Below are 24,440 nucleotides of genomic sequence, written 5' to 3'. Positions count from 1 at the left end.
GTGTAAAGAAACAACGCAAACACACGTAAAATAAAACACAAGCGGACAGAATGTTCATATCATATTTTTATTCCAATAAGAACGAATAAAGGAAAAATACAGCAATAAAACTGCTATGTTTAAAAAAATCATTTCAGCTCTGCATAGTCAGAGCCACGATTAATGAATTGACAGTAAGTGGAAAGGACAAAGTAAAAACTTTATTTAGGAGCTTTTCCGTGTTTTATACATTCGTGTTTACACAGGTTTGCACTTGCGGTGTTTTTTTTAATACATGATATGAATCAAAACAATAACGTAACACCTTCCTACTTCTGTTGCAGTATGGGGACTGGAGTAGGCTAACGTCACTACTACATTCTCGTCTGGCATATGATGCGGCTCATCGGTTGGAAGCTTGAAAAGATCATCGATGAACTTGTCAACGAAATCGATCCATCCTCCCGAGAACAAGGAAACTTGACACCGACTTTAATACAATGCAATTCCACTTGTAGGCCTACTGTGCATTAGATCAGTGACATCTAAACATATTGATTATGTTTCTTCAAATACCATCAGATAAGCTGCATTTTATGTAGTTGTATACTTCAATTCAAACACCTTAATCTAGGCGAGAGAGGACACCAGCATCCCTTCACTGGAAACATCATCCGATATATAATATGCTCCAAATTCAGTTATGATATTTAGCCACAAGGGGCTAGCTCCACTCATGAGACAAACGAGTGTAGGCTATATAAAGCTATGGTTAAAAATAGTCTCCCTTGTAAATAGGGATATATAGCTAGTCTATAAATAAGATGAGTTGGTTCCGGACACGGAAAATCTCATTTCCAGTTCTTAGATGAAATTCTGTACACTAATCTTCAGTAGGCTATATTACCTACCTGCATCAGGGAATGCGAACATTGGAATTTAAGTGTCGCCTTTTGCAGTTATTCAACAATTAAAATAGTTTGAGTAACTAGTATACAAGTTAAATGAATAGGTTAATACCAAAGCAATGAATACTAAAAAGCAAAAAAAAATTAAATTCTTCCAATGAAGGATGCTGATGCCCTGCCTCGTGATTGCAAACTGTATTCATGTATTAACTGACCCCTGCCACACCCCAGTTTCCTCATCTTGACAGATAAATAATATTTCCAAAGATTCGGTAAGAAGTATTCAGGGTTAAAAAAAACAAAAACAAAACAAAAAAACAAAAACTGATTAAAGTTGGGAGTGTTGCTAATTGCACTCCGCCTTTACAGCGCGAAGATGACCTCGGAAAAGGAGTGTAGAACGAGACACACTAGGGGGCGCTCCTGATCGCTCTGGCCCCGGAGCGCCCACCTTATGACGTCGGAAGGAGGGGAACGATGACGCAAGCAGCTTCGCGGAGTGTATGAGCGTCCTATTCCACGGCGTCCTTCCGCTAAGGGCGCCAGTCTATTGCAGTTCACACCTCAAACTAGATTTTGTTGGATCAATCTGACAAATACACATACACACACACACACACACACACACACACTCTAAAAGAGGCATGCATGCTGCAACTCACAACAGCAATGCAAACTAGATGGACCCTCACACAGTCGGTCTGACACAGACACAAGGAGACTCAACAGGCAGCACGATATCAGAGACAGACAAACACAGAGAATACTGTACAGTCAGATCCCAGGAGTGCGACCATCAAAACCAGCATTACACCGGTCATGATAAATACACAGAAACACAAACCAAGAGCTGCTAAAGACGGCCTCCCCATACCTCCCCCAGTCCTGTGCTCCCAGGAAAGCGTTTATCCGCCATGTGAGTCACACAGGCCAGAGCCAATCAAGAATCCTCTCAGATCCCACTGAGCCAGCCGCCTCCAAACCCCAGTCCAGACGATTCGATTCGCCATCTCAACCACTTCCACTCCTCGCCCCGACATCCCGCGTTAACGGCAGCATGCGGTGCCCAGAAGGGCAGGCGAGGGCTCCTTCCAAATGCATCCTGGGATACGTCACGTCGAGGTTCCAACAGACACCCCGAAATATGGCTTAAATCTTCCCCCGGCCCAGTCACTGGGTGAACATGAGCGATAACGATGCCAACCCCCACACACAGTCGCCATCACACCACTACAAGGGAGCCCTAACGAGGCACGAGCCTCCCCCTAACGAGGCAGGAGCCTCCCCCTAACGAGGACAGCGCAGGACACTGCATCGCTATCACATGGCACAGCAAAGGAGAGGAGGGATCGCACCCGAAGCTTAATATTGCACATCGTGCGAATGGCCTGCCCTGTGAAGGTTGTTCGCCGTTCAGGGAATAATTAGCCCAAAATAATCTCCGGAAGAGCTGGGGGAGAGGAAGTGGGTCGGCGTGGAAACGCCTCCAGGAGACCCAGGACTGAAAACCTCAGCATGGAGTTGCCTACATGAGTTGCCTACATGAACCTGACCTGTCAAAATGTTATTTATTTTATTTTATTTTTTTCTTCGCTGATCTATTGATTTGAAGTATTTCAAAACTACTCCATTCTCTAGGTGTATTGTCTTTTTTTATTTTTTTTTTATTTTTTTTTGTGGTAACTACCAGCCGTTTTGCTTTGTCCTAAAAATGGAAGCATTGCTCTTTATAAAGAGATTAGCACAGCACAGTTTGCTCTCTGGGAATGAGCGCAGTGCAGGTTCGTTTGTAACGCAAACATGCTACTGCTTCATTGCCATTGGTCGGAATGGTCACATTGGTCATAATGACCAATCGCAATGCAGTCGTTCGTCACGTGAACCCTCGAGCATGAAACTCAGTAGGAAGCATAAACCGCCAATCCCGTGCACTGAACCAACACTGCAACGGAGATTAAACTAGCACACTTACTAGTGCCTCGATTAGAACTATGAGCACATTCGACGTTAGCAGCAGAATAATACGATTTATGGTAGAGGAAATCCAGGAGTGTCTCGGTCCTGTTTCACAGCACTGCTTGTGTAGCATCAGCCTATAAAGCCACAGCCAAAGGCCAGAATTATCATTTGATCTTTCCATGCAACTCAACTGCATCCCTGCAGTTACTAGTAAATTCTATAGTTAACTTGCCGTCTGTAGATATTTGTATAGCGAATACAGTACTAAATGTAAATGGATTCAGTAATAAAAAAGCCTCCAAACCACTAAAATAGAAAGCTATTCATGTTAATAAGGCAGCACAGTAGAGAATACAACTTGTTCCAATAGCTCTGTAAAAACACATATGCATGTACATATTTATGTACATGTATATGCAAGTATATATATGCTCAAAATCCTGATCTACACAAGACACTGCAGTTGTTCGATCGACAACTCTGAGTGCAGTGTTCTGATTCCAAATTATCTCTCATTTGTGCAATCTTTGCAAACAGCCGAAAGAGAAAGGCAATGTCTGTGCGTATGGGAATGTGTGTGTGTGTGCGTGTGCATGTGTGTGTGCGTGTGTGTGTACGTGTGTGTGCAGTGTGTGTGTGTGTGCGTGTGTGCGTATGTGTGCGTGTGTGTGCGTGTGTGTGTGCGTGTGTGTGTGCGTGTGTGTGCATGTGCGTGGCGTGTTCTCTCCACTGTCGGAGATTTCTGTACGCGCTTCAGCTTATGATTGCGGATTCGCAGCATACGGCCTCCCGTAGAAGGTGTGCATGTTTAAGGTTTATAATGGACCCAGTTAGTTTCCATACAGTGCAACAGCAAGCGGCACCAGCAGAGGAAAGCCACGCCCCGAGTGAGAGACTGAGGCTTCCAGTACCCCTCCGCTCCTCTCCAAAGCACCACTTCATTCCTCCTTTCCTCTTGACCCATCTGAGTTATCTGTTCTTTCTGCCTCTTGCACCTTCCATCCTCTCGGTTCATCCCCCCTCTTCCTGCCCGCCCGCTACGCCCCGATCTCTCTGCTGTCCGAACTGTTCTGCCCGTCCGCCTGGGGCGAGTCCTCCGCCTGGGGGAGCTGGTCCTCCTCCTCTGTGATGGTGGCCGTGAGGGGCTTGGTGCTCTGGAAGCTTCCGTCTGTCCTCTCCAGCTTGCGGTGCTTGCGCGTGGCCGTGGCCGGGGCCGGGGGCGGGCCCTCCTGGGTGAAGACCTCCCTGATTCGCTCCACGCAGACGCCGGCGGCCTCCCGGGTCTCGCGGGAGAGCTGCGATAGGCTGAGGAAGCCGTGGGGGAGGTCCTCCACCACGCGCAGCGTCACTGGTTGGTCGACGTTCCTCAGCCTCTTGGCGAACATGATGGAATCATCCAGCATGGGGTCCAGTGCACAGGCCTGGGAGAGACGGAGAAGTTTATTGTACATTATATTGTATATCGCACATGCTTTGGCAACAATGGTTAATTCCTATTCATGCCAATAAGGCCTGAATTTGAATGTGAATTTGAATTTAAGAGAGAGAGAGAGAGAGAGAGAGAGAGAGGGGGGGGGGAGAGTAAGGAGGAGAGAGGGAGAATAAGTGAGAGAAAGAGAGAATGGTAAATGGTAAATGGTTGGCATTTATATAGCGCCTTTAATTCAAAGCAATTGTACAATTGATGCTTCTCATTCACCCATTCATACACACACTCACACACACCAATGGCGATTGGCTGCCATGCAAGGCACCGACCAGCTCATCAGGAGCATTTAGGGGTTAGGTGTCTCGCTCAGGGACACTTCGACACACCCAGGGCGGGATCGAACCGGCAACCCTCCGACTGCCAGACGACTGCTCTTACCGCCTGAGCCAATGTCGCCCCGAGAGAAGGAACAAGAGGGGGAGAAAGCACATGAGGGGGAAGGGGGAAACAGAAAAGGGATGAATAAAAAGCTCCTCCTCACCACTATGTGTACGGGGGGCAGGCCCCTCAGCATGCTGTCGGGCGCCAGCAGGGGGGACATGTAGGGGTTGCGGACGATGGGCGAGCTCTGCACCCTCATCTCGGCCAGGTGTTCGGAGCGCACCGGCTCGAAGCCCTCCGGGAACTCACGGGCGTACGGGGCGTCCGGGCCTTCGTCCGGAGAGGCGGAGACGGAGAGCTCGTCTTCCGCCGAGAGGAAGAAGCTGACGTCCTCGGCCTGGGACACAGGCAGAGCGTGGCATTAACAGCACTGCTAACCCCAGTGCAGCATTAACAGCACTGCAAACCCCAGTGTGTGGCATTAACAGCAGTGCTAACCCCACCGCAGAGTGTAGCATTAACAGCACTGCTAACCCCAGTGCAGCATTAACAGCAGTACTAACCCCAGTGAGTGGTATTAACAACACTGCTAACCCCAGTGTGTGGTATTAACAACACTGCTAACCCCAGAGTGTGGCATTAACAGCACTGCTAACCCCAGAGTGCAGCATTAACAGCAGTGCTAACCCCAGTGTGCGGCATTAACAGCAGTGCTAACCCCAGTGTGTGGCATTAACAGCCCTGCTAACCCCAGTGTGCAGCATTAACAACACTGCTAACCCCAGTGAGTGGCATTACCAGCAGTGCTAACCCCAGTGTAGCATTAACAGCACTGCTAACCTTAGTGCAGCATTAACAGTAGTGCTAACCCCAGTGTGCAGCATTAACAGCAGTGCTAACCCCAGTGCAGCATTAACAGCAGTGCTAACCCCAGTGTGTGGCTGCAGTGCAGTGAAGCTTCAGCAAAATCTGTGCACAACTGTTTCTGACTGTGCCCTTTGACCTCATGACCAGTACATCGGCACAGTTCCGGGGCAAGCATGAGGAGAACCCATGGGTGACAAATACACATTTATCCCCCAAGTTACATATCGAATCTACAAGTAACTGGCATCAGGTGGCACGGCCGGGTAGCTATCCTCTGCCGTAACGTGAATAACAAAAGGGCTTCCTCGTTTTAATTAGGGCTTCTTCCTTCACAACATGCTGGCAGGCAAACTCAGATGTCATTTCAGGGAGCGGAGGCAATGAAGGGGAAGGTCAAATCTAATTATGTTAGTGGGTCAGAGGAGCGCCCGCCATTCTGGCTCTAATTAGACGGGCACAGGCGCACGGCGAGTGGGAACATGGCCGTGCCGAGAACTGAGCCAGGAGTGACCGGTCTCCCACCGGTCACCCACCGGTCACCCACCGGTCTCCCACCGGTCACCCACCGGTCACCCACCGGTCACCCACCGGTCACCCACCGGTCTCCTACCGGTCTCCTACCGGTCTCCTACCGGGCCAAGGTATGCTGTAATTCAATGTAGGAGCACCAGAAAAGAAACAGAGATGTGCTGGAGCTCCTGGAGACACACAGAGCGCGGCTGTCCCCTCTGTCGCAGACTGACTGCAGCTCTGCTCAGCTCTCGCTCCAGCGGGGGGTTCAGCCCCGTTCAGTCTGCGAACGTCGCCAAGAGTGTCAGCTTAAATGCCTGAACTGTAAATATTAAAAGGCCTAAACCCTCAACCTTTGTTTAAAAAGACAAAATCCTTTATTTAACCAGGGGAGATCAGTGGGGAACGCGACACGCTGGAGACACCCTGCAGCGGCAGATTGTTTCCCCGTTTGAGACGCAGCCGAGGGGGGCGGGGGGGGGGGGGGTACAGTACCGTCCGCTCCGAGGCCGCTGGGGGGCTGTCGGGGGCAGGGCTGCGGTGGGACCCCAGGTCCTGGCAGGTCTGGCTCTTCGGGGAGTCCTTGCTCAGGGAGAACTGGGAGGTTTGGGGCGGCACGGGGGGGTCGGAGTGCAGCGAGCTGAGGGTGGCCTCAGAGACGCTCTTCCTCACCGTGTCTGGGAGAGAGAGAGAGGAAGACAGGGTTACGCCGCGCTGCCAGACTCGCGCAGGGAGACGGGAGGGAAAGGCCGGGGGATGTTTACACCATTCAAAGGCAGATCTGGCAACACAGCATGGGCCCGATGAATGGAGAAAAACATTTTGGAAGAGAGGAGGAGGCTGGGATAGGCACGTCCACAGGCAGGGAGAAATCGGGCAGGCATGCAATGAAAGACAAGACAGACACTTAAATCACCAACACAGACCCGCATATTAATTTATATCCATGTACACAGACACACATGTAACAAGAGAGAGACATGCAGACAGACTGGACAACACGGAACATTCCAGAACATGGGAGGGCAATGGGAGCTGAGGGAAAGCAGCCAGGCCGTATCTGCCTTTCAGCCATTGGCTGAACGGAGACATCAGGCGCAAAGGAGGGAGGTGATTGGACAGTATCAAGCTGCCATGCAGTTCAGGTGACAGAGGATTCTGGGAATCGTGGTGTCACTGCAACATAACTCCAGTGTACTGCGTGCCGAAACTACGGGCTGTTTAATTCCGTTTCCATCGCACCGATTTTCAGTAACAGAAACCTACACTGTAGCCTCGGTGCAGTAGCACTGCTGTTATGAACCCTGAGTGGGACCATTTTGCTGTAATGTTTATTCAGTGCGTTTAGTCAGCACTGTCCTTATAAGCCTTGAGAGCGAATCCTGTAAAGACTCCTTTTAGACATTAAACCTGTCCGCCCATCAGCAGCGATTAAGAGTAATTAGGGGCTAGAGTGTTAGGACCCAGACTTAAAACTCACAGCCTGCCCTCGCAATCCAACCTCCTTCAGCCGTTATAAAACCACCCGCCGCTCCCCGTCTCACAGCCGAACGGGGGCCGCAACCGCCCCGCGCGGACCGCTCATCCGGCCCAAATCTCCTGCGCGCGCCCGTTCCGGGCCCAGGGGACACGCCGGCCCCCTCTCGTGCCTGGGCACACGCACGGAACCATCTGGCCGAAACAGCGGCTTCTTAAAACCGCGAAAAAAACGAGACGGGAGCAGATTTCATCGCAGCGGGGAGGGAAGAGGAGACGCCAGGGAGGGAGTCCAGCATCCCGGGAACGGCGCTGTCGCGGCGCACCGCCGGCAGAGGCACAAACACTGACGCCGGAAGTTTCCGGAAGACGTACGAGTGGGGCAGAATAAAGCCAGCAGCTTATCGCAGCGTGCCGCAGGTTTAGACACGTACAGGACCGGTACTATCCTTTCGCACTGTCATGACTGATGTCCTTTTCTTGTAATACTCTTTCTTCCATTTTGACTGCCGCTGCTGCTACTGGTCTGTGGCATTTTGACGGACAGCCCGATACCAAAGTGTGGGGGAGCGGGGGTGGGGGGGAGGAGGAGGAGGAGGAGGCGGGAGGTTGGGGGGGGGAGACTTCATGGCAGTCGCTCGGCAACATTACAGAGACCCTCCTACCAGAGGAAGAGACGGGGCTGGGGAGGTGGAGCAAAGTCATCATAAAGCTCATAGGGCGCATGAGAAAAGCCCACAGGCGCCAACAAACTGTGGGAACAAGAGAGTCTGAAAGAGGAGCAGGGGAAGATGGGATAGTGGAGGACACATACGGCATTAATACCCGACGGCGCAAACATCAGTCCATGCACACAACATCATTAGAGTGCAGACACACGGGTGAGCACAGGTACTGAACGGCCCTCCCTGCGGAGCTGACTCCAGCCAGACGCTCCGTGTGTGCAGCCGGGGGGAAACAGGCAGCGTTTGTGCCAGTCCCCCGAGCTGCAGCACAGCGCATGGGGGGCCGCCTGCTGTCTGAGAGAACCCGGCTGATCTCTTTCACACATCCACAGTCGCACGAGCCCAGCGCAAACTGTGCATTCCGAAAATATGCACACTGTCAGCCGCCGCCACCTACGTTCTCACACACGGATTCTCTCTGTCACAAGCACGCACGCAGGGGCTCCAGTGACTCACTCTCTCTCGCACACACGCACGGGGACAGTGCCAGTGGGGGCTCGGTTGTGGCTCCAGCAGTGACGTCACACACTCACACACTCACGGGGCAGTACCAGTAGTGGCTCGGTTTGGCTGCAGCAGTAAGAGACGTACCACGCACACTCTCTCACACTCTCTCACACTCTCTCACACTCTCTCACACTCTCTCACACACTCTCACACACTCTCACACACTCTCACACTCTCTCACACTCTCTCACACTCTCTCACACTCTCTCACACTCTCTCACACTCTCTCACACTCTCTCACACACTCTCACACACTCTCACACTCTCTCACACTCTCTCACACTCTCTCACACTCTCTCACACACTCTCACACACTCTCACACACTCTCACACACTCTCACACACTCTCACACACTCTCACACACTCTCACACACTCTCACACACTCTCACACACTCTCACACACTCACACACACTCACACACACTCACACACACTCACACACACTCACACACACTCACACACACTCACACACTCACACACTCACACACTCACACACTCACACACAGGGGCAGTACCAGTAGTGGCTCTGTTGGGCTCCAGCAGTAACACACTCTCACACTCTCACACTCTCACACTCTCACACTCTCACACTCTCACACTCTCACACTCTCACACTCTCACACAGGGGCAGTACCAGTAGTGGCTCTGTTGGGCTCCAGCAGGGCCTGTATCCAGCTGGCTGCCCCCTGTCTGAAGTCTCTGAGCAGCAGGGCGGTGTCTCTTCTCACCATGCTGAGCGTGCTCACCTTCTCCACCTGCTTCTCCGCCAGCGGCTCCGTACCTGGGGGTCAAATAACAGGCTCTACACCTCCACAAACCTCCCAGCACTCACAATACACTCCATGTTCAAAGACAACGGATGCATAACATTCACAGTGTGTGAAGAGATCAAAAGCCTATAGAAAATGACTTTCCTTGCATTAAAAAAAAGCCTAATTCTTTAGTGAATTTTGTATTTTAACCTCCTAAGACCTGGCGTACACATGCGTGGACTCCACATTTTGGGCCGTGCAACCATAATACTTGGGAATTCAGACCGAGAGTCCACATATGTGGACATCATTTTTCTCAAAAACTACATCATGTCAAAAGATGATGCTTAGTTTCTATACTTATCAGGTCCCAATAAGCCCAAATAGCAAAGAGAAATTAAAAATGCATACCAAAAAAAGAGTGCGGGTCTTAGGAGGTTAAAGAAGGTATTGGTTTGAGGCACCAGTGCCGTTTTAAAAGCATTGACGCTGTAATGCGAGTAGCTGAAGGAGAGGGGGGCCTCTCTCACCGGCGTAGGCGCTGAGGCAGCGGGACAGCACGCTCAGGGGCAGCAGCGGGTCCATCAGCGTGAGCAGGCGCGACGGAGAGGCGTACGCCGTCAGCAGGGTGGCGGGGTAGGCCGCCATGATGCCGTCGGGCATGCGCACGCCCTGCGAGGCGGCCCGCATCGACGTGGTGAGACACAGGTTCCCCCCCGCGCTGTCTCCGCCCAGACACACGCGCTCGCCCGTCCAGCCTGGGAGAGGGACACAGGCACCGCTCGCTCACCTTCCAGTGCTCACCTTCCAGTGCTCACCTTCCAGTGCTCACCTTCCAGTGCTCACCTTCCAGTGCTCACCTTCCAGTGCTCGATGCTACAGGGAGCTTTTTACAACACGCCATGAGTTGGCAATATGGAATATCATGTTTTTTTTTTCATGCCAATGAAGCAAATAGAATAAGAATTGAGGGGGAGGGGGGGAAGGAAGACTGATTGAATCGAGAGAGAGAGAGAGAGAGAGAGAGGGTGAGAGAAAGAGAAGCCGGGAGAGAAAGAGAGGGATACAAGCAGAGGGAATAAAAGGGGCAGAGCGAGGAAGACACAAGGAAGAAAAAGGACAGCTGTTATGTATAAGCACACTCCTAGTGCAGAGCTGTGTGGGCCACTGGTCTCAGGAGAAGCAGGTTACAGCTCCCAGTCACATCCACCATCAGGTGGCTTCCAGGACGGCTGTCCTCCAGGAAAACCAGGCCTGGCTCAGACTGCTCTGAGCAGGAGGGGGGTCTTTCAGAGGGGCCCCAGGGAGTGTGACTCACCCAGCAGGTGGGAGTTCTTCAGGGCCCAGCAGTAGGCGTAGAAGCACTCCTCCAGGGCCCGGGGGAAGGGGGCCTCTGGGGCCAGGGAGTAGTCCACCGACAGGATGGGCACGCCCAGGTCCTGGGACCAGCTCTTCAGGTAGGGCTAAGAACAGGAGGAACAGGGAGACTGGTTCATACTGACAGCCTGACACACACACACACACACACACACAAACACAAACACAACACACACACACACACACACACACACACACACACACACACACACACCAGACTTGGGCTAAAGGGAAGCCCTAAACGGGCTATGTGGCCTTTTCCTGGAGGCTAAAAGGTTGTCCTAAATGGGCTAAATGCTCACTTCCTGACATTGCTCCAAACATTTGTTTCAGTGTTTCTTTTCCAACTGGGGAGTTTTTTATTTTTACCTCAATTGCCCGTTTCTCACTCCCTTCCCTAGCTGACTGGAGGAGCAAGGCGCAAGGAAAGGAGGTGAGGAAAGGAAACAAGGACGCAAAAATAAGCACAAACTTTCACTGCAGTGTTGCTGATTACCACGCAAAGATATGATGCAAGTGTTGCCTGGGAACCGGATCCAGCTGTGTTTGGGAATTCGATTGAGAGTTGGTAAGGAATTGAATTCAGAGTCGCTCAGGGACTGGATTCAGAGTTGCGTGAGGACTGGATTCAGAGTTGCGTGAGGACTGGATTCAGAGTTGCGTGAGGACTGGATTCAGAGTCGCTCAGGGACTGGATTCAGAGTTGCGTGAGGACTGGATTCAGAGTTGCGTGAGGACTGGATTCAGAGTTGCGTGAGGACTGGATTCAGAGTCGCTCAGGGACTGGATTCAGAGTTGCGTGAGGACTGGATTCAGAGTCGCTCAGGGACTGGATTCAGAGTTGCGTGAGGACTGGATTCAGAGTTGCGTGAGGACTGGATTCAGAGTGGCTCGGGCACTGGATTCAGAGTGGCTCGGGCACTGGATTCAGAGCTGTGGGCTGATGCTCAGGCCCGGGGGGTGACTCTCAGTGACTGGGAGAAGCTCCTTCACGCCGGGTCCCTCAGGCATGGCGTGATCGGGCAGGCCGGTCGCTGCCTGTTTTCAGTGCTCATCAGTGCACGTCACCGGCGGTTACGGGAGCTGTCAATCAGCGCCTGCGTTCTGCGAGGCAGTGAGCCTGGCGGAGTAACGGACGGACCCGTGCAGACGAGGCCTCAGCGCCAGCATCCAGCCGCGGCCCGCAAACATTTCATCACGCTGACGATACGATGTCTGAGCCAACAGCGGATCTGCTCCGCGCTCAACACCTGCGATCACAGGAGCATCAGTTCCCTTCTGAAGCCCGTGACTCACTTCAGTGCAGTGAGCCGTAGAGACAGGGCCGTAGAGACAGGGACGTAGAGACAGGCAGGGCCGTAGAGACAGGGACGTAGAGACAGGCAGGGCCGTAGAGACAGGCAGGGCCGTAGAGACAGGGCCGTAGAGACAGGGCCGTAGAGACAGACAGGGCCGTAGAGACAGGCAGGGCCGTAGAGACAGGGCCGTAGAGACAGGCAGGGCCGTAGAGACAGGCAGGGCCGTAGAGACAGGCAGGGCCATAGGGACAGGCAGGGCCGTAGAGACAGGCAGGGCCGTAGAGACAGGTAGGGCCATAGAGACAGGGCCGTAGAGACAGGCAGGGCCGTAGAGACAGGGCCGTAGAGACAGGCAGGGCCGTGGAGACAGGGCCATAGAGACAGGCAGGGCCATAGAGACAGGGCCGTACAGACAGGTAGGGCCATAGGGACAGGCAGGGCCGTAGAGACAGGCAGGGCCGTAGAGACAGGCAGGGCCGTAGAGACAGGGCCGTAGAGACAGGCAGGGCCGTAGAGACAGGCAGGGCCGTAGAGACAGGTAGGGCCATAGAGACAGGGCCGTAGAGACAGGGCCGTAGAGACAGGCAGGGCCGTAGAGACAGGGCCGTAGAGACAGGCAGGGCCGTAGAGACAGGTAGGGCCATAGAGACAGGGCCGTAGAGACAGGGCCGTAGAGACAGGCAGGGCCGTAGAGACAGGCAGGGCCGTAGAGACAGGCAGGGCCGTAGAGACAGGGCCGTAGAGACAGGCAGGGCCGTAGAGACAGGCAGGGCCGTAGAGACAGGCAGGGCCGTAGAGACAGGGCCGTAGAGACAGGCAGGGCCGTAGAGACAGGCAGGGCCGTGGAGACAGGGCCGTGGAGACGGGGCCATAGAGACAGGCAGGGCCATAGAGACAGGGCCGTAGAGACAGGCAGGGCCGTAGAGACAGGCAGGGCCATAGGGACAGGCAGGGCCGTAGAGACAGGCAGGGCCGTAGAGACAGGTAGGGCCATAGAGACAGGGCCGTAGAGACAGGGCCGTAGAGACAGGCAGGGCCGTAGAGACAGGGCCGTAGAGACAGGCAGGGCCGTGGAGACAGGGCCATAGAGACAGGCAGGGCCATAGAGACAGGGCCGTACAGACAGGTAGGGCCATAGGGACAGGCAGGGCCGTAGAGACAGGCAGGGCCGTGGAGACAGGCAGGGCCGTAGAGACAGGCAGGGCCGTAGAGACAGGGCCGTAGAGACAGGCAGGGCCGTAGAGACAGGCAGGGCCGTAGAGACAGGCAGGGCCGTAGAGACAGGCAGGGCCGTAGAGACAGGCAGGGCCGTAGAGACAGGGCCGTAGAGACAGGACCATAATGAAGGTGAGTGGGACAGCGTTGGAGCCCTCAAGGCGTCCCACCCCCCTCCCCCCCGGACCAGCGGGCTGCGGAGCGGAGCGGGTACCTCGTGTGATTTGGACGTCTGTGCCACGAAGCCGCCCCCGTGGAAGTGCACCAGGAGCCAGGGGGAGGGGGGGCTGCGTCTGGCCTTCAGCCCCAGGGACAGGGAGAGGGGGGCCCCCTCTGAACGGGCCAGGGCCAGCAGCTCCTCGCTGTCCTGCAGAGGGAGGGGTGGAGAGGTGGGGTGAGTGTGAGGGAGGGATGGAGAGAGAGATGGGGTGAGTGTGAGGGAGGGGTGGAGAGGTGGAGTGAGTGTGAGGGAGGGATGGAGAGAGAGATGGGGTGAGTGTGAGGGAGGGGTGGAGAGGTGGGGTGAGTGTGAGGGAGGGGTGGAGAGATGGGGTGAGTGTGAGGGAGGGGTGGAGAGAGAGATGGGGTGAGTGTGAGGGAGGGGTGGAGAGGTGGGGTGAGTGTGAGGGAGGGGTGGAGAGATGGGGTGAGTGTGAGGGAGGGGTGGAGAGAGAGATGGGGTGAGTGTGAGGGAGGGATGGAGGGAGATGGGGTGAGCGTGAGGGAGGGATGGAGAGAGATGGGGTGAGTGTGAGGGAGGGGTGGAGAGAGAGAGATGGGGTGAGTGTGAGGGAGGGGTAGAGAGAGATGGGGTGAGCGTGAGGGAGGGATGGAGAGAGATGGGGTGAGTGTGAGGGAGAGGTGGAGAGAGATGGGGTGAGTGTGAGGGAGGGGTAGAGAGAGATGGGGTGAGTGTGAGGGAGGGGTAGAGAGAGATGGGGTGAGTGTGAGGGAGGGATGGAGAGAGATGGGGTGTGAGGGAGGGGTAGAGAGATGGGGTGAGTGTGAGGGAGGGGTGGAGAGATGGGGTGAGTGTGAGGGAGGGATGGAGAGAGATGGGGTGAGTGTGAGGGAGGGGTAGAGAGATGGGGTGAGTGTGAGGGAGGGATGGAGAGAGATGGGGTGAGTGTGCAGAAGCTGTCAGCTGCTGCTCAGAGGTGTGGTATTTAGATGAACTTTATATTGAGAAGATGACTAAGCCCATTCTCAGCTTGTCTCTGAATTCACACCGAGGCGAGAAAAGCAAAGGCCAAATCATTTTATCACCACGCCGACAGAACATAAACACACCTGGGCCAGCTGTACGCCATCATTACAGCTAACACGCGCCCACCTGGTGTGTGTGTGTGTGTGTGTGTGTGTGTGTGTGTGTGTGTGTGTGTGTGTGCAGCATTACAGTCAGAGACAGAGGGCCAGAGCAGGACAGCTGAAGGGAGTGAGAGAGAGAGAGAGAGAGAGAGAGAGAGAGAGGGAGTAAGGAGCAGAGAGGGAAAGAGGGGGAAGAAAGGCGAATGGAGAGAGAGAAGGGAGAGATTGGCAGAGAGAAAGGGGAGGAAGAGAGAGAGAAGGAGGGAGGGAAATAGAGGGGGAGGCAGATGAAAGGACAGAGGGAGAGGGGGAGAAAGATGAAAGAAGGGAGAGAGAAAAAGGGGGAGAGGGAGGAAGGTGGAGGGAGGGAGAGAGAGATTGAGGGGGTACCTGTCCTTCACGTAGCTCATGGGAGATCAGACGCATCTGAATGGGGGCGGGGCCGTAGTGGGCCGTGGGCGGGGCCACGGTCACGGTCAGCGTGGGGTCTGAGACCCGCGGGAGGTCAAAGGGCACAGGGGGCACGGACAGGGCGCGGTTCACCTTCACCTGGGTGGACGTCATGCTGGCCAGGCTCTGGGGAGAGGACGGAGAGCGCGGCTCAGGGAGAGAGCAGCAGGATCAGGTATCCCCACCACACAGACCACACACTGCCCACAACACCCCTCCTACACTGATAGAGGCTTCACCATGACATCCCCACACTGACCATACCGCCTGTAACAATATGTATGCTGAATGAAAGGTTCCCATTCATCCAACATTAGAGACACAATTCAAAATAAATTAAAATCCCTGCTAGATTCCAAAGGCAAATTATAAAACCACCCAATAACCAAAATTAATTATAAGGATTATTTCACAGCAACAATGCAAATATTACGGTTGTTAACTCCATTGTGTTAACAACTTTTACAGAATTAGCCCCACGGTTTAACAACCATGAGCAATTAATATGCGTAGCTTAGTAAAATAGGCTATGAAATCAAATCAACAGTGCTTTTATGAGACAATTTCGATCTCAGTTACGGAATTGAGCAAACTCATACAGCACCAAACACAACCGTTCCCTTCTGAGGCCAAGCAGAGTCATGAAAGGTTGAATAAACCAGGAACAATTAATATACACGCGGCAGGTAACACAATATATGCACGTGAATATCATCTAATTTCACTCATTCAACAAACCGTTGTGTTCCCATTTTTTCTCAATTTCACAGTGTGGTGAACAAAGACTGCATTAAGAGCGCCCGTATGTACGCACTGTTAGTGTACTGCATTAAGAGCATCCGTATGTACGCACTGTTAGTGTACTGCATTAAGAGCATCCGTATGTACGCACTGTTAGTGTACTGTACTAAGAGCATCCGTATGTACGCACTGTTAGTGAACTGCATTAAGAGCATCTGTTATGTACGCACTGTTAGTGTACTGCACTAAGAGCATCCGTATGTACGCACTGTTAGTGTACTGTACTAAGAGCATCCGTATGTACGCACTGTTAGTGAACTGCATTAAGAGCATCTGTTATGTACGCACTGTTAGTGTACTGCACTAAGAGCATCCGTATGTACGCACTGTTAGTGTACTGCATTAAGAGCATCCGTATGTACGCACTGTTAGTGTACTGCATTAAGAGCATCCGTATGTACGCACTGTTAGTGTACTGCACTAAGAGCATCCGTATGTACGCACTGTTAGTGTACTGCACTAAGAGCATCCGTATGTACGCACTGTTAGTATACTGCACTAAGAGCATCCGTATGTACGCACTGTTAGTGTACTGTACTAAGAGCGCCCGTATGTACGCACTGTTAGTGTACTGCACTAAGAGCATCCGTATGTACGCACTGTTAGTATACTGCACTAAGAGCATCCGTATGTACGCACTGTTAGTGTACTGTACTAAGAGCGCCCGTATGTACGCACTGTTAGTGTACTGCATTAAGAGCATCCGTATGTACGCACTGTTAGTGTACTGCACTAAGAGCGCCCGTATGTACGCACTGTTAGTGTACTGCACTAAGAGCAGAAGTACAGTGAGGTACAAAAGTCTGAGACCACATTGAAAAGGGGAGGGTTTTTTTTCATTTTCCCCCCCCCCCATGTAATCATGAAAATAAACAGAACGTTTTAAGATTTTGAAAGATGTAAAGCAAATTAAAGTTACTTCAAAGTTTTGTGAGAACTACTTGAAGACCAAAGGAGAGCAAGGAGGGCTCGACAATCCACAATCACCTGACCTCAACCGCACTGAATATTTATGAGAACACTCGAAGACTGACAAAAGTGAAGTATTCAGTAACATCACAAGATGCTCTTTGGAACATGGTCAAAGAATGCCGGGATAACATGGATCATCAGATTTGTGGAGTCCATGACAGCTCCGGTGCACAAAGCCATTAAAGCAAAATGGGGATGTACCACTCAGAAATTTTGAAAGTCATGTACATTTTTCAAAGATTCAACTTTTCAGTCAAATTGTTAGGCTGATGATATAATTTGCAATTAAAAAGTTTGTACTAAATTAGAAACGAAGCATTTTTACTGGTGGTCTCAGACTTTTGCACAGCACAAGTGCGTACGTACTTTTAGTATACTGCACTAATAGCACAGGTATGTACGCACCATTTGTGTAGAGCATTACGAGCATAACTACGGACGCACCGCTGGTGTACTGCACGAGGATCATACGATGTACATACTATTAGTGCACTGCACTAAGAGCAGAAGTATGGATGTAGCATTTGTGTACTGCAGTAACAGCACAGTACTCCCATAAAAGCCGTCACTTCACCAGGCCATCACTCTGTGTGAAATGGCATTTACATTTAAATGAACCCGTTTCATAATCTGCCAGTTCGCTTATGTGCGAGGCAATTATTTTCAGAGTCGACTGTAATTTAATTTCACAATACAGGGACACGGTCCATAGCGCCATTGTTTTCCATAGTGAAATCCGACACAATGATATTTTACCCGATGCCTACTATTAATTATTTGACATGATCTGCCTTCTCTTTTTTGACCACTCTGTGGTTAAATAAAGGCATCTTCCATCCATCCATCCCTCATTTTGCAGTATTTCCAGTTATTATGCCAGTTTATTAGATGAGATCTAATGTGATTTCATTTGATTAAGGAAGCAAGAAAGTGACTGCAATGTCCAATTTAAAGCACATGTAATTAGCACTGGAACTCTGAACACACTGGTGAACACGCACTCCCCCGACCTGACCCCTCCGTTTCCATGATGTTCCAGAAGGACATGCAGTGTGAACACACACTCCCCCCTCTCTCCCCTCCTCCCTCCAGTCTTACCGACAGAACCTCCGTTTCCGTGATGTTCCAGAAGGACTTAAGAGCGTGAACACACACTCCCCCGACCTGACCCCTCCGTTTCTGTGATGTTCCAGAAGGACTTCGAGTGTGAACACACACTCCCCCCCCCTCTCCCCTCCTCTCTCCAGTCTTACCGACAGAACCTCGTTTCCGTGATGTTCCAGAAGGACTTAAGAGCGTGAACACACACTGCCCCGCCACCCCCTCTCCCCTCCTCTCTCCAGTCTTACCGACAGAACCTCCGTTTCTGTGATGTTCCAGAAGGACTTCCAGAAGTGCACGTCCAGGTTCTGGGTGATGCGCTCAAACTCCGCCCCCCTCAGCTCAGGGTCGATGGCGTACTTCCCAGACGTGAAGAAGGAGCTGGCGGCCACTCCTGAGAGAGAGGGAGAGGGAGAGGGAGAGGAGGGAGGAGGGAGGAAGGAGAGCATGGAGAAAGAAAGAACGGAGAGGGGAGGGGACAGGGAGTGAGAGACTGGACGCTAACGATTCACCACGCCGTTACAACACTGCACGGAGACAGTCACACAAGGGGAGGAGAGAGACAGGATGCTAACAACTGACCACACCGTTACAACACTGCACTGAGACAGTCACACAAGGGGAGGAGAGAAGAGGAGACAGGCGGTTAAAAGGGCCAACTCAAAGAACCAGGAAGGGTGTCGTTAGTTAAGCATTCACAAGGCAACTGCGGTGTCCTGCAATAGCCAGGGGCAGTTGGGTGTGGGTTCATAGCCGTTACGCTACCTGGTGACAGGACCCTACTCTGCAATGGAGCAATGAAAGACGCACAGAACGTTCTACAGGGACACTTCTCTGACACTGCTCTTCGGGGGCTAGTATGAGAGAAGAGAAGTATGAGAGAAGGGTAGAAGTGCGGACTCACCGTACTGTGCAATACCTTCTGCCTCCACTGGGGTGCAGCATGGAGCACAAGACACAGCGTTAGACTGCCCGTATGTGTGTGAGTACAGCCACTGGGTGTGAACGAGTGAGTGGCTGGATTTCTGTGTCAGTGGCTGAGGGAGTGAACAGACCGGTCGGTACGGTCTGTGGCTAAGGTCAGTGCAGCAGGTCCAACAGGTCCAACAGGGGAGACTGACCTATTCCAGACTGGTGTCTTCTGTAGTTCTCCCCAAACGAGACCAGGCCAATGGCAATGGTCTGCAGGAATGGGCGGATAGCTGGGGTGAACTGGGAGAGAGGGAGGGAGAGAGAGAGAGAGAGAGAGAGAGAGAGAGAGAGAGAGAGAGAGAGAGAGAGAGAGAGAGAGAGAGAGAGAGAGAGAGAGAGAGAGAGAGAGAGAGAGAGAGAGAGAGAGAGAGAGAGAGAGAGAGAGAAAACAGAGGAATTAAAATCTGACAGTCCTGCATTGAATAAAGGGCAGCTATGAGAAACACTATGACACTGTGTAAGTCGACACCACAGGCTGTCCATTTAGCACTGATGATCATGGCTAATAATAGAGAGGGTCGTGAACAAAAGTCACCCTCAAATGGTGAATCTCATTTTATTCCATTTCAGGCCTTAAATGAGTGGTTGTGTAGTCCAGACCTTGGAATTTTGAAGGGTATCTGAGTTCCAGACTCCAACTCCCATCAGCCTCGTTCTTAACTCTACCTTATGATTTTGCCAATCCAATGCACCCAAGGTCTTGGTTAGAGGCTTACTGGAACAAACAGATTTAAAGAGGGAGGCAGCAAGCCAAGGGTTTAGGTGGTTTATTTTGGAGGGTGTGGGGACATGGAACTCAATGTGGAATATATTGGATGAATTCTTGCTTTGGGGAGGGGGGGGGGGTGTTGGCCTGCGTTGGGGCGGTGCGGGTCTGTGTTTGGGGCCTGTGTTTGAGGGCCTGTGTTTGAGGGCCTGTGTTTGAGGGCCTGTGTTCAGGGGGGGAGTTGGTCTGTGTTTGAGGGCCTGTGTTCAGGGGGGGAGTTGGTCTGTGTTTGAGGATCTGTGTTCAGGGGGGGAGTTGGTCTGTGTTTGAGGGCCTGTGTTCAGGGGGGGAGTTGGTCTGTGTTTGAGGGCCTGTGTTCAGGGGGGGAGTTGGTCTGTGTTTGAGGATCTGTGTTCAGGGGGGAGTTGGTCTGTGTTTGAGGATCTGTGTTCAGGGGGGAGTTGGTCTGTGTTTGAGGATCTGTGTTCAGGGGGGAGTTGGTCTGTGTTTGAGGATCTGTGTTCAGGGGGGAGTTGGTCTGTGTTTGAGGATCTGTGTTCAGGGGGGAGTTGGTCTGTGTTCGAGGATCTGTGTTCAGGGGGGAGTTGGTCTGCGTTGGGGGGGCGCTGGCCTGCGTTGGGGGGGGGGGGGGGGAGCTGGCCTGCTTTGGGGGGGCGCTGGCCTGCGTTGGGGGGGAGCTGGCCTGCGTTGGCGGGGGGGGGGGGGGCGCTGGCCCGCATTGGGAGGGCCGGGCTCACCTGGAAGCCGAGGCAGCGGCCGTAGAAGCAGCCCTTGTGCATGGAGGCGTACTCGCGCACGAAGCTGCGGCTCAGCCCGCTCTCCTCCTGGAAGAACAGGTTGCCGTGGCCGTTGTCGTGGAGCAGCCGCTGCGCCAGGTAGAGCAGGGCGCGCAGCTGGCACAGGGCGCTGCAGTACGCCTCCATCTCGCCCGCGTTGTGCGTCGCGCGGAAGAAGATGCTGCGCCGGCTGGACGCGATGTAGCGCCCCTTGTGGATGATGTGCAGAAGGCAGCAGCGCACCACCTGCGGGAGGGGGGGAGGGAGGACAGCGGCTCAGGGGGGCGGCTCCACCAACTCGGCCTGTAGCGCAGTGGCTAGGCTACACGACTGGGACGCGAAAGGTCGGTGGTTCTAATCCCCGGTGGAGCCACAATAAGATCCGCACAGCCGTTGGGCCCTTGAGCAAGGCCCTTAACCCCGCATTGCTCCAGGGGAGGATTGTCTCCTGCTTAGTCTAATCAACTGTACGTCGCTCTGGATAAGAGCGTCTGCCAATAATGTAATGTGATGGACCTGGAAGGATGGTGTTTGAGAGCGTGCGGACACGATAAGACCTCGAGCGAGGCCCTGTGGGGAGACAGACGGATTTGTGTATTGGACCACTTCACATGTATATGGTAATGACCGCTATCAGTTTCAAGGTTCCCTCTCTGGGGATTTTCCACTGGGCTCCATGGGGGAGCGGGGCAAGGCCCCACGACCATTAGGGATTTGAATGGCCCAATCGGAAGTGCTCGGGATAGGCGCAATTCCTTACCACCAATCAGAGGTCACACTTGACATATTTGAATGTATGCAAATGTAACACACACAAACACCCCAAACATCATTGCTTTTCGGAACGTTTTCCTGGCTGTGTAATAAACTTTACTGCTTTTTACTAAGAACGGTTGATCTGCTTCTTCACTGGGATAAAGGTCATTTTCCCATTCCTCAGTAAATTCAGAATTTACTAACATCCCCTTAACCCCACATTGCTTCCGGGGGGATTGTCCCCGGCTTAGTCTAACCAATTTTAAGTCGCTTGGGATAAGGCTTCAGGAAAATAACAACTTATTTTGAAAGCACAGCGCGTCTCCTGGTCTGGAACTCAGAAGAGGAGGTCTGCGTGCGACTCAGACCGAACAGGAGCAGCTGAAAACAGGGAGACTGGGGCAAGATTTATGGGGAGAGTTTATTGGACAGAACACACAGAGCTCCTAACACACTCTCACTGGGATGGCCCCTGAGGGAACAGCGGATTAATCTCTCACACACACACACACACACACACACACACACACACACACACACACACACAGATACATAGACACACACAGATACATAGACACACACACACACACAGATACATAGACACACACACACAGATACACACACACACACAGATACATAGACACACCCACACACACACACACACACACACACACAGACACACAGACACACACCCACACTCTCACACACAGATACACACACACACACACACACACAGAGATACACACACACACACACACAGAGACACATAGACACATAGACACACACACACACAGAGACACACACACACACAGAGACACACACACACACACACACACACAGACACAGAGACACACACGCGCACAAGCCGTGTCTAAGTGAAACAAATGGAAGCAGTGCAAGGGTCACGGTGGGGGAAGCTCCATAGAAAGTGTGTGTGGGGAAGCAACATGTAGGAGTGGGGCAAATACATTGTACACACAGGGGTGGAGTAAAACACGTGATTGGGGTAAGCACACACAGGGGTGCAGTACGTACAAACAGGGGTGGAGTAAAACAGGCGTGATTGGGGTAAGTACACACAGGCGGAGTGTAAAACACATGATTGGGGTAAGTAAACACAGGGGTGGAGTAAAACAGGCGTGATTGGGGTAAGTACACACAGGGGTGGAGTAAAACGGGCGTGATTGGGGTAAGCACACACAGGGGTGGAGTAAAACAGGCGTGATTGGGGTAAGTACACACAGGGGTGGAGTAAAACATTGATTGGTGTAAGTACACACAGGGGTGGAGTAAAATCCGATTCAAGGCCCTAGTGTTGGCATTTCAGGCTGCTAAGGGGACTGCCCCACCTTACATGTATTTTACTAGTTACGGATGTGATGCTTTAACTGGTGGAAGAACCTATGCACTTGTAAATCGCTTTGGATTAAAAATGACAAAAAATGTAAATGTAACACAGGCGGTGCGTACCTTGACGAGGGAGCGGTAGCCGTTGGCGGGATCAGCGGGTCGAAGTCGAAGTGGTGGTAGATGGCGGTGAAGCCGGAGATGACGGGCTCCAGGCTGCGGGCGTGGTCCTGGATCAGCGTCATGGCCTCCACCAGACGCCGGGCCGCGTCCCCCCTGAGGGCCCTTACTGCCCCGGAGAAGAAGGAGGCGTTCTCCTCGCAGACGTCATACAGGGCCGTGAACACCGCCTTGGTGTCCATTACTGAGAGACGGGGGAGGGAGCGGGGGTTAGTGCAGGCTACTCAACGACTGCATGAACACGCAGCCACTGCAGGGAGCTGTGACAGCAGAGAGTCTCACACACAGTCTGTGAACCTGCAAGAGCGGGGAACCAGTCAAGGGAGCAAGTGGAGTGAACCAGTGGAGTGAACCAGTGGAGTGAACCATTGGAGTGAACCAGTGGAGTGAACCATTGGAGTGAACCAGTGGAGTGAACCAGTGGAGTGAACCATTGGAGTGAACCAGTGGAGTGAACCAGTGGAGTGAACCATTGGAGTGAACCATTGGAGTGAACCAGTGGAGTGAACCAGTGGAGTGAACCAGTGAAGAAAGTCACCTTAGAAATCAGGACAGCTCACCATTTCATTAAAGCAGCCATGCCGCAGGAACATGGAGGTTCACCCCACGTCTGCAGAGCCCCCCCCCCCCCCCCCCATGCCTGCACACTTCCCCAGGTCTTACAGGGACCAGCATCCACCGGGCTGACTGTGGAAACCTCAAAGTTACACAGAGCCATAAAGGACGCTAAACTACAGCTTAGCCTTAGAGGATAGCGCTAGGTAGACCGAATCCTGGCATTCAGACTACATCAAGCTAATAAACCCCTTAGAGGGGAAAAATGCGATTACTGGAAAAGAAACAACCACCGTGCCTCTTGCGAGCGTACACAAGGCAGAATGCTCTGGAGAGCAGCTGTTGTTAGGAAAAACAACCTACCGGCCATTTCTCTGAGAGCAGCACAGACACGCATTGTATGTAAGCCCTCGTAAACAACCGAGCAGTTAAGTGAAATGAGAAGCGAATCGGACTATTGTGCCCCAAGCGGTCTGTGCAAAGGAGCCGACGCAGCCCTGTGCATTGAGCGGAGCGCTCGACCCCTGCAGCCCGAGGAGGCCGAGAGCGGCAGACTGCGCTAACGCTAACGCTAACCGCTGACGCTAACGCTACAGCGAGGCAGCGCACACGAGACCCAAGTTTCCACAACCTGAGCATGACTGAGCTGCGGTTTGAAGGGGGGTAGTGTTACCGGGGGGGAAGGGGGGGGGGGGGGGGGGGGGGGTCATTGACTACTCTCTGCCGTGTAACACAAGAACCAGAAAAACGGCGTCGGGTTTCCCAGGAATGCACACTGGACCGGGCAGAGGCCGAGTGTCGCTGTGTGTCACACGCTCGGGTTCCCGGCAGCGGGCAACGCGGCGGGGGCGACGTGCGCGGTCTCCCGTCTCCCGTCCCGAGTAGCTTTCACCTTCACCACACATTCACGTATTGGCATTTGGCAGACGCTCTTATCCAGAGCGACGTACAGTCGATTAGACTAAGCAGGAGACGATCCTCCCCTGGAGCAATGCGGGGTTAAGGGCCTTGCTCAAGGGCCCAACGGCTGTGCTGATTTTAGTGTGCTACCACCGGGATTAGAACCACCGACCTCCGCGCGTCCCGGTCCTTTACCCTTAACCACTACGCT

The 24,440-nt window shown here is 52.9% G+C and overlaps 1 protein-coding gene across 1 annotated transcript in view; it reads right to left on the bottom strand.

Moving 5' to 3' along the window:
- Window positions 1-53: 53 nt before the first annotated feature.
- Window positions 54-24,440, bottom strand: part of lipeb (lipase, hormone-sensitive b) — a 33,054-nt gene continuing 8,667 nt past the window's right edge. Inside the window, 13 exon segments of the mRNA XM_061253071.1 lie at window positions 54-4,267; window positions 4,817-5,053; window positions 6,529-6,710; window positions 9,377-9,523; window positions 10,025-10,252; window positions 10,813-10,957; window positions 13,599-13,751; window positions 15,083-15,268; window positions 18,265-18,410; window positions 19,138-19,228; window positions 20,453-20,737; window positions 22,718-22,755; window positions 22,758-22,958. Of these exon segments, the coding sequence (XP_061109055.1) occupies window positions 3,884-4,267; window positions 4,817-5,053; window positions 6,529-6,710; window positions 9,377-9,523; window positions 10,025-10,252; window positions 10,813-10,957; window positions 13,599-13,751; window positions 15,083-15,268; window positions 18,265-18,410; window positions 19,138-19,228; window positions 20,453-20,737; window positions 22,718-22,755; window positions 22,758-22,958 (2,423 nt within the window). The 3' untranslated portion in view covers window positions 54-3,883.

The sequence above is a fragment of the Conger conger genome, chromosome 1 (assembly GCF_963514075.1).
Source record: "Conger conger chromosome 1, fConCon1.1, whole genome shotgun sequence".
Classification (NCBI taxonomy): domain Eukaryota; kingdom Metazoa; phylum Chordata; class Actinopteri; order Anguilliformes; family Congridae; genus Conger; species Conger conger.
The sequence above is the reverse complement of the archived record's forward strand: the minus strand, read 5'-3'. Positions and strand labels throughout refer to the sequence as shown.